Below are 10,192 nucleotides of genomic sequence, written 5' to 3' on the forward strand. Positions count from 1 at the left end.
TGTTATGGTCTGGTGTTTGGTTCCATTCTTTATGTCTGCCGCTCTGAAGATGGTGGCCTTAGTCTTCCTGAAGATGATGGTCTGAGTCTTCCTGAAGATGATGGTCTTAGTCTTCCTGAAGATGATGATCTGAGTCTTCCTGAAGATGTTGGCCTGAGTCTTCCTGAATATGATGGTCTTAGTCTTCCTGAAGGTAATGGTCTTAGTCTTCCTGAAGATGATGGTCTAAGTCTTCCTGAAGATGATGGTCTGAGTTTCCTGAAGATGATGGTCTAAGTCTTCCTGAAAATGGTCTAAGTCTTCCTGAAAATGGTCTAAGTCTTCCTGAAGATGATGGTGTAAGTCTTCCTGAAGATGATGGTCAGTCTCCCTGAAGATGATTGTCTAGGTCTTCAAGAAGATGATGGTCTGAGTCTTCCTGGAGATGATGGTCTGAGTCTTCCTGAAGATGATGTTCTGAGTCTTCCTGAAGATGATGGTCTGAGTCTTCCTGAAGATGAAGGTCTGAGTCTTCCTGAAGATGATGGTCTGAGTCTTCCTGAAGATGATGAAGATTATGTTCTGAGTCTTCCTGAAGATGATGGTCTGTCTCCCTGATGATGATTCTCTGAGTCTTCCTGAAGATGATGGTCTGAGTCTTCCTGAAGATGATGGTCTGAGTCTTCCTGAAAATGATGGTCTGAGTCTTCCTGAAGATGATGGTCTGCATCTCCCTGAAGATGATGGTTTTAGTCTTCCTGAAAATGATGGTGTGAGTCTTCCTGAAAATGATGGTCTAAGTCTTCCAGAAGATGATGGTGCAAGTTTTCTTGAAGATGAGGGTCTAAGTCTCCCTGAATATGATGGTCTGAGTCTTCTTGAAGATGATGTTCTGAGTCTTCCTGAAGATGATGGTCTAAGTCTTCAAGAAGATGAGGGTCTAAGTCTCCCTGAATATGATGTTCTGAGTCTTCTTGAAGATGATGTTCTGAGTCTTCCTGAAGATGATGGTCTGAGTCTTCCTGAAGATGATGGTCTGAGTCTTCCTGAAAGTGATGATCTGAGTCTTCCTGAAGATGATGGTCTAAGTCTTCAAGAAGATGAGGGTCTAAGTCTCCCTGAATATGATGTTCTGAGTCTTCCCAAAGATGATGGTCTTAGTCTTCCAGAAGATGATGATCTGAGTCTTCCTGAATATGATGGTCTTAGTCTTCCTGAAGGTAATGGTCTTAGTCTTCCTGAAGATGATGGTCTAAGTCTTCCTGAAGATGATGGTCTGAGTTTCCTGAAGATGATGGTCTAAGTCTTCCTGAAAATGGTCTAAGTCTTCCTGAAAATGGTCTAAGTCTTCCTGAAGATGATGGTCTGTCTCCCTGAAGATGATTGTCTAAGTCTTCCTGAAGATGATGGTCTGAGTCTTCCTGAAGATGATGGTCTGAGTCTTCCAGAAGATGATGTTCTGAGTCTTCCTGAAGATGATGGTCTGAGTCTTCCTGAAGATGAAAGTCTGAGTCTTCCTGAAGATGATGATTGGTCTGAGTCTTCCTGAAGATGATGAAGATTATGATTCTCTGAGTATTCCTGAAGATGATGGTCTGTCTCCCTGATGATGATTCTCTGAGTCTTCCTGAAGATGATGGTCTGAGTCTTCCTGAAGATGATGGTCTGAGTCTTCCTGAAAATGATGGCCTGAGTCTTCCTGAAGATGATGGTCTGCATCTCCCTGAAGATGATGGTTTGAGTCTTCCTGAAAATGATGATGTGAGTCTTCCTGAAAATGATGGTCTAAGTCTTCCAGAAGATGATGGTGCAAGTCTTCTTGAAGATGAGGGTCTAAGTCTCTCTGAATATGATGGTCTGAGTCTTCTTGAAGATGATGTTCTGAGTCTTCCTGAAGATGATGGTCTAAGTCTTCAAGAAGATGAGGGTCTAAGTCTCCCTGAATATGATGTTCTGAGTCTTCTTGAAGATGATGTTCTGAGTCTTCCTGAAGATGATGGTCTGTCTCCCTGAAGATGATTGTCTAAGTCTTCCTAAAGAGGAGGGTCTAAGTCTCCCTGAAGATGATGGTCTGAGTCTTCCTGAAGATGATGTTCTGAGTGTTCCTGAAGATGATGATCCGAGTCTTCCTGAAGATAATGATCTGAGTCTTCCTGAAGATGATGGTCTGAGTCTTCCTGAAGATGATGGTCTAAGTCTTCCTGAAGATGATGGTCTGAGACTTCCTGAAGATAATGATCTGAGTCTTCCTGAAGATGAAGGTCTGGGGCTTCCTGAAGATGATGGTTTGAGTCTTCCAGACGATGATGGTCTGAGTCTTCCAGAAGATGATGGTCTGAGTCTTCCAGAAGATGATGGTCTAAGTCTTCCTGTAGATGATGGTCTGAGTCATCTTGAAGATAATGATCTGAGTCATCCTGAAGATGAAGGTCTGAGTCTTCCTGAAGATGATGGTTTGAGTCTTCCTGAAGATGATGATCTGAGTTGTCCGGAAGATGATGGTCTAAGTCATCCTGAAGATGATGATGGTCTAATGGTCATCCTAAAGATAATGGTCCAAGTCTTCCTAAAGATGATGGTCTAAGTCTTCCTGAAGATGATGGTCTGAGTCGTCCTGAAGATGATGGTCTAAGTCTTCCTGAAGATAATGGCCCAAGTCTTCCTGAAGATGATCGTCTAAGTCCTCCTGAAGATGATGGTCTAAGTCTTCCTGAAGATGATGATCTGAGTTGTCCTGAAGATGATGGTCTAAGTCGTCATGAAGGTGATTGTCTGAGCTGTCTGGAAGATGATTTTCTAAGTCTACCTGAAGTTGATGGTCTGACTTTTCCTGAAGATAATGGTCCAAGTCTTCCTAAAGATGATGGTCTAAGTCTTCCTGAAGATGAAGGTCTAAGTCTTCCTGAAGATGATGGTCTGAATCTTCCTGAAGATGATGGTCTGAGTTGTCCTGAAGATGATGGTCTAAGTCTTCCTGAAGATAATGGTCCAAGTCTTCCTGAAGATGATGGTCTAAGTCTTCCTGAAGATGATGGTCTAAGTCTTCCTCAAGATGATGACCTAAGTCTTCCTCAAGATGATGGTCTGAGTCGTCCTGAAGATGATGGTCTGACTCATCCTGAAGATAATGGTCTAAGTCTTCCTGAAGATAATGGTCTGAGTCTTCCTGAAGATGTTGGTCTGAGTCTTCATGAAGATGTTGGTCTCTCAGAGTCTTCCTGAAGATGATGGTCTGAATCTTCCTGAAGATGATGGTCTAAGTCTGAAAATTATGGTCTAATTCATCCTGAAGATGATTGTCTAGGTCTGAGCCTTCCTGAAGATGATGGTCTGAGTCTTCCTAAAGATAATGGCCCAAGTCTTCCTGAAGATGATGGTCTAAGTCTTCCTGAAGATGATGGTCTAAGTCTTACTGAAGATGATGACCTGAGTTGTCCTGAAGATGATGGTCTAAGTCATCATGAAGGTGATTGTCTGAGCTGTCCGCAAGATGATTTTCTAAGTCGTCCTGAAGATGATGGTCTAAGTCTACCCGAAGTTGATGGTCTGACTTGTCCTGAAGATAATGGTCCAAGTCTTCCTGAAGATGATGGTCTAAGTCTGAAAATTATGGTCTAATTCATCCTGAAGATGATTGTCTAGGTCTGAGCTTCCTGAAGATGATGGTCTGAGTCTTCCTAAAGATGATGGTCTAAGTCTTCCTGAAGATGATGGTCTAATCATTCCTGAAGATCATGGTCTAAGTCTTCCTGAAGATGATTGTCTACTGTAGATCTAAGTCTTTCTAAAGATGATGGTCCAAGTCTTCCCGAAGATGATGGTCTAAGTCTTCCTGAAGATGATCTTTAAAGTCTTCCTGAAGATGATGGTCTGAGTCTTCCCGGTCTGAGTCTTCATGAATATGATGGTCTAAGTCGTGCTGAAGATGATGATCTGATTTGTCCTGAAGATGATTATCTGATTCGTCCTAAAGATGATGGTCTGATTCATCCTGAAGATGATGGTCTGAGTCGTCCTAAAGATGATGGTCTGATTCGTCCTGAAGATCTTTATCTGAGTTGTCCTGAAGATGATGGTCTGAATCATCCTGGAGATGATGGTCTGAATTGTCCTGAAGATGATGATTTCAGTCGTCCTGAAGATAATGATCTGAGTCCTCCTGAAGATGAAAACTTGAGTTGTCCTGAAGATGATGATCTGACTCGTCTTGAAGATGATGTTCTGATTCGTCCTGAAGATGATGGTCTGAGTCGTCCTGAAGATGATAATCTGATTATTCCTGAAGATGATGGTCTGATTCGTCCTGAAGATGATGGTCTGAGTCGTCTTGAAGATGATGATCTGAGTCGTCCTAAAGATGATGATCTAAGTCGTCCTGAAGATGATAGTCTGAGTCATCCTGAAGATGATGGTCTGAGTTGTCCTGAAGATGATGGTCTGATTCGTTTTGAAGATGATGGCCTAAATCGTCCTGAAGATGATGGTCTAAGTCTTCATGAAGATGATGGTCTAAGTCTTCATGAAGATGATGGTCTGAATCATCCTGAAGATGATGGTCTAAGTCTTCCTGAATTTGATGGTCTGAATCATTCTGAAGATGATGGTTTAAGCCTTCCTAAAGATGATGGTATGAATCATCCTGAAGATAATGGTATAATCCTTCCTGAAGATGATGATCTGAATCATCCTGAAGATGATGGTCTAAGTCTTCCTGAAGAAGATGGTCTGAATTGTCCTGAAGATGATGGTCTAAGTCTTCCTGAAGATCATGGTCTCAGTCGTCCTGAAGATGATGGTCTAAGTCTTCCTGAAGATGATGGTCTAAGTTTCCCTGAAGATGATGGTTGAGTCGTCCTGGAGATAATGGTCTAAGGCTTCCTGGAGATCATGGTCTAAGTCTTCCTGAAGATGATGGTCTGAGTCGTCCTGAAGATGATGGTCTGAGTCGACGTGAAGATGATGGTGTGAGTCTTCCTGAAGATGATGGTCAAAGTCTTCCTGAAGATGATGGTCTGGGTCGTCCTGAAGATGAAGGTCTAAGTCTTCCCGAAGAAGATGGTCTGAGTCGTCCTGAAGATGATGGTCTGAGTGTTCCTGAAGATGATGGTCTGAGTCTTCCTGAAGATGATGGTCAAAGTCTTCCTGAAGATCATGGTCTGAGTCGTCCTAAAGATGATGGTTTAAGTCTTCCTGAAGATGATGGCCAAAGTCTTCCTGAAGATGATGGCCTGAGTCGTCCTGAAGATGATGGTCTAAGTCCTCCTGAAGATGATGGTCTGAGTCTTCCTGAAGATGATGGTCTGAGTCTTCCTGAAGATGATGGTCTGAGTCGACCTGAAGATGATGGTCTGAGTCTTCCTCAAGATGATGGTCAAAGTCTTCCTAAAGATCATGGTCTGAGTCATCCTAAAGATGATGGTCTAAGTCTTACTGAAGTGATAGTCTGAGTCTTCCTGAAGATGATGGTCTGAGTCGTCCTGAAGATGATGGTCTGAGTCTTCCTCAAGATGGTGGTCAAAGTCTTCCTGAAGATGATGGTCTAAGTCTTCCTGAAGATGATGGCCTAAGTCTTCTGAGTTGTCCTGAAGATGATGGCCTAAGTCTTCTGAGTCGTCCTGAAGATAATGGTCTAAGTCTTTTTGAAGATGATGGTCTGAATTGTCCTGAAGATGATGGTCTAAGTCTTCCTGAAGATGATGGTCTGATTCGTCCTGAAGATGATGATCCAAGTCTTTGTGAAGATGATGGTGTAAGTCTTCCTGAAGATGATGGTCTACATAGTCCTGAAGATGATCTGATTCGTCCTGAAATTGATGGTCTGAGTCATCCTGAAGATGATGATATGAGTTGTCGTGAAGACGATGGTCTGAGTCATCCTGAAGATGATAGTCTGAGTCATCCTTAAGATGATGGTCTGAATCGTCCTCAAGTGATGGTCTGAGTCGTGCCTAAGATGATGATCTGAGTACTCCTGAATTTGATGATCTGATTCGTCCTGAAGATGATGATCTGATTCGTCCTGAAGATGATGATTTGATATGTCCTGAAGATGAAGATGATTATCTGATTCGTCCTGAAGATGATGGTCTGAATCGTCCTGAAGATGATGACCTGAGTCGTCCTGCAGATGATCTGATTCATCCTGAAGATGATGGTCTGAGTCGTCCTAAAGATGATGGTCTGAGTCGTCCTGAAGATCTTTATCTGAGTTGTCCTGAAGATGATGGTCTGAATCATCCTGGAGATGATGGTCTGAATTGTCCTGAAGATGATGATTGGACTCGTCCTGAAGATAATAATCTGAGTCCTCCTGAAGATGAAAATCTGAGTTGTCCTGAAGATGATGATCTGATTCGTCTTGAAGATGATGTTCTGATTCGTCCTGAAGATGATGGTCTGAGTCGTCCTGAAGATGTTGATCTGATTATTCCTGAAGTTGATGGTCTGATTCGTCCTGAAGATGATGGTCTGAGTCATCCTGAAGATGATGATCTGAGTCGTCCTAAAGATGATGATCCAAGTCGTCCTGAAGATGATAGTCTGAGTCGTCCTGAAGATGATAGTCTGAGTTGTCCTAAAGATGATGGTCTGATTCGTCTTGAAGATGATGGCCTGAATCAACCTGAAGATGATGGTCTAAGTCTTCCTGAAGATGATGGTCTGAATCATCCTGAAGATGATGGTCTAAGTCTTCCTGAATTTGATGGTCTGAATCGTCCTGAAGACGATGGTTTAAGCCTTCCTAAAGATGATGGTCTGAATCATCCTGAAGATTATGGTATAAGCCTTCCTGAAGTTGATGGTCTGAATCATCCTGAAGATGATGGTCTAAGTCTTCCTGAAGAAGATGGTCTGAATTGTCCTGAAGATGATGGTCTAAGTGTCGTGCACAAGTTTTATTCCATAACTCATGTGACATATTATTGTTCCATTCTTATCTGTGTCTTTCTTCTAAGTCGGTGACGTATTCATCCACAGCGTCTCTACTTGAAGTCAGCGGTTCACGAGTCTATTATTTAGAAGGGATTTATATTAAATGTAATTATATCTCTCAGAAAGGCGTAATGGAGATGAAATTGGTAGCTTCTTACTTTAATGATGAAAGTTAATTACATACACAAGTACAGTTACGGTTACAGTTTTACTTTCTTGAAAACCACTCTTGCTAGTCGAAGTTCAGTTTCTGTTTGGTTAAGTAGCCCACGGTCTGAGTCTGGTTGGGAACACGGAAGCTAGAGGGAAGTACTGCGTCTTCTCGTATTGGTGACTAGCGACTCTTTCTTCCTTCTCTGGCTTCGTTCTTCTCTGGAACCCCTGCTTCTCCTTGCTATCTTCCATCTCCTCCCTTGAAGTTACCTCATTGGAAGATATTATCTGTAAGGCCTCCCCTCGAACAGCTTGATTGGGAAGGACAGTTGTGGGTGTTGTCAAAATCTCTCCTTAGAAGATTTGATTGGAAATGACCTCAGGAGGAGTTGTTAATGGCTCCTCCCTACAATGTCTAATTGGAGAAATGCTGAACTACTTCTCTTTGTCCAGCCCCTTTTCCTGGAAATTCATATAAACGCCTCCTGTTGAAGGCGGGGTTATAGATATGGCTGGAACGTTGACTCCTGACGATGTTATACAGTAGGTTATGCTCGGTCAGCTCAGTCGCAAGGGCACAGGTTCAAGATTTTATTATTGGTTTTATGGCCCTGGCCACGATACACTCACTCGCTGTTTTGAGTTCATGTAAAGACGGCTTCCTGCTTTTAGCTTACTCGACATGTCTAGCTTCGGTAATGCATAACAACCAGGGCTTAATTGTTGTTCTCTCTCTCTCTCTCTCTCTCTCTCTCTCTCTCTCTCTCTCTCTCTCTCTCTCTCTTTATTCTTTTTCTTCTCTCTATCTATTCTTATCGATCAATCACTGTATAAATTATCTTTTTCCACTTCTCTCTTTTTAAGATTCTATTCTTATGCTTCCCTATTTAATCTTTCTTTACATCATTGCATAAGTCTTCCTGAAGATGATGGTCTGAATCATCCTGAAGATAATGATCTGAGTCATCCTGAAGGTAGAGGTCTGTGTCATTTTGAAGGTGATGGTCTGAGTCGTCCTGAAGATGATGGTCTGATTCGTCCTGAAGATGATGGTCTGAATCGTCCTGAAGATGATGGTTCAAGTCTTTCCTGAAGATGATGGTCTGAATCATCCTGAAGATGATGGTCTAAGTCTTCCTGAAGATGATGGTCAGAATCGTCCTGAAGATCATGGTTTAATTCTTCCTAAAGATGATGGTCTGAGTCATCCTGAAGATCATGGTCTGATTCGTCCTGAAGATCATGGTCTGAATCATCCAGAAGATGATGGTCTAGATCTTCCTGAAGATGTTGGTTTGGTCGTCCTGAAGATGATGGTCTAAGTCTTCCAGAAGATGATGGCCTTAATCATCCTTAAGATGATGGTCTGAGTCTTCCTGAAGATGATTGTTTGAATCGTCCTAAAGATGATGGTCTAAGTCTTCCTGAAGATGATGGTTTGAATCGTCCTGAAGATGATGGTTTAAGTATTCCTGAAGATGATTGTCTAAGTCTTCCTGAAGATGATGGTCTGAATCATCCTGAAGATGATGATCTGAGTCGTCGTGATGATGATGGTCTGAATCATCCTGAAATGATGGTGTAAGTCTTCCTGAAGATGATCGTCAGAATCATCCTGAAGATGATGGTCTGAATCGTCCTGAAGATGATGCTCTAAGTCTTCCTGAAGATGATGGTCTGAAGATGATGGTCTGAATCATCCTGAAGATGATGGTCTGAGTCGTCGTGATGATGATGGTCTGAATCATCCTGAAATGATGGTGTAAGTCTTCCTGAAGATGATCGTCTGAATCATCCTAAAGATGATGGTCTAAGTCTTCCTGAAGATGATGGTCTGAATCGTCCTGAAGATGATGCTCTAAGTCTTCCTGAAGATGATGGTCTGAATCGCCCTGAAGATGATGCTCTAAGTATTCCTGAAGATGATAGTCTGATTTTTCCTGAAGATGATGGTCTAAGTCTTCCTGAAGATGATAATCTGTATAGTCCTGAAGATGATGGTCTGAGTCGTCCTGATGATGATGGTCTGAGTCATCCTGAAGATGATGGTGTAAGTCTTCCTGAAGATGATTGTCTGAATCATCCTGAAGATGATGGTCTGAGTCGTCCTGAAGATGATGGTCTGGGTCGTCCTGAAGATGATGGTCTGAATTATCCCGAAGATGATTGTCTAAGTCCTCCTGAAGATCATTGTCTGAATCGTCCTGAAGATGACAGTTTGATTCGTCCTGAAGATGATGGTCTGTGTTGTTCTGAAGAGGATGGTCTGAGTCGTCCTGAAGATGATAGGCTGAGTCGTTCTCAAGATGATGGTCTGAGTTATTCTGAAGATGATGGTCTGAGTTTTCCTGAAGATGATGATCTGAATTGTTCTGAAGATTATAGCCAGGGTCGTTTTGAAGATGATAGGCTGAGTCGTCCTGAAGATGATGGTCTGAGTCGTTCTCAGGATGATGGCCTGAGTCATATTGAAGATGGTGGTCTGAGTCTTCCTAAAGATGATGATCTGAGTCGTTCTGAATATTATAGTCAGAGTCGTTCTGAAGATGATAGGCTGAGTCGTCCTGAAGATGATGGTCCGAGTCGTTCTCCAGATGATGGTCTGAGTCTTCCTGAAGAGGGTCTGAGTCTTCCTGAAGATGATAATCTGATCGTTCTGAAGATGATTGTCTGAATAGTCTTGTCTCACCATTTTATCGCTTGTTGTGCGGCGTTGTTGTAGACTTATTCCTTCTTTAAAAAGATTTTTTCAAGTGGCTGCGACTCATCATATTTGACCAGCCACCGAGCATTTCAATAAATAGTTCAAAAGATGGGCAGTAAATCTATCAGGAGACTGCTCCAGTTATTTGCCCGGTGGCTTCTATCCCATGGTCTCTCGTGATCATAATATTTCTGAGAAAAATGTTTCTTCGTCAGTTGAATTATGGTGGACGTTTTCGATCTTTTTCATGTTATTTCAGTTTTCGATGACGGTAGGAGATATTTAGGTGTTGAAAAGATGGGTTCAATATATACAAAGGGTGAGTTTTTATTAAAACTTGTAGGCGAAGGAGTAAGGTATGATTTAAAGCCTAGTGAAAGTAGAAGTCCGTGTAGAGATTTATACTCTCTCTCTCTCTCTCTC

The 10,192-nt window shown here is 42.2% G+C and overlaps 3 protein-coding genes across 3 annotated transcripts; all 3 read left to right on the forward strand.

Moving 5' to 3' along the window:
• Positions 1-354: 354 nt before the first annotated feature.
• On the forward strand, positions 355-1,528 carry LOC136837088 (retinitis pigmentosa 1-like 1 protein). The gene is made up of 3 exons (XM_067101698.1): positions 355-583; positions 624-1,199; positions 1,326-1,528. Exons 1-3 carry the CDS (start codon positions 355-357, stop codon positions 1,526-1,528), a joined length of 1,008 nt encoding a protein of 335 aa, XP_066957799.1.
• A 38-nt stretch (positions 1,529-1,566) lies between these two features.
• LOC136837096 (uro-adherence factor A-like) lies at positions 1,567-6,942 on the forward strand. The gene is made up of 8 exons (XM_067101708.1): positions 1,567-1,978; positions 2,067-2,507; positions 2,552-3,157; positions 3,272-3,577; positions 3,842-4,798; positions 4,888-5,325; positions 5,439-5,843; positions 5,933-6,942. Exons 1-8 carry the CDS (start codon positions 1,567-1,569, stop codon positions 6,940-6,942), a joined length of 4,575 nt encoding a protein of 1,524 aa, XP_066957809.1.
• Positions 6,943-8,135: 1,193 nt separating this feature from the next.
• On the forward strand, positions 8,136-9,739 carry LOC136837102 (S-antigen protein-like). Its single transcript, XM_067101720.1, has 3 exons — positions 8,136-8,358; positions 8,448-8,621; positions 8,844-9,739. The coding sequence occupies exons 1-3, from the start codon at positions 8,136-8,138 to the stop codon at positions 9,737-9,739; spliced, it is 1,293 nt and encodes a 430-aa protein (XP_066957821.1).
• Positions 9,740-10,192: the final 453 nt, after the last annotated feature.

Source organism: Macrobrachium rosenbergii, chromosome 4 (assembly GCF_040412425.1).
Source record: "Macrobrachium rosenbergii isolate ZJJX-2024 chromosome 4, ASM4041242v1, whole genome shotgun sequence".
NCBI classification, from domain to species: Eukaryota; Metazoa; Arthropoda; class Malacostraca; order Decapoda; family Palaemonidae; genus Macrobrachium; species Macrobrachium rosenbergii.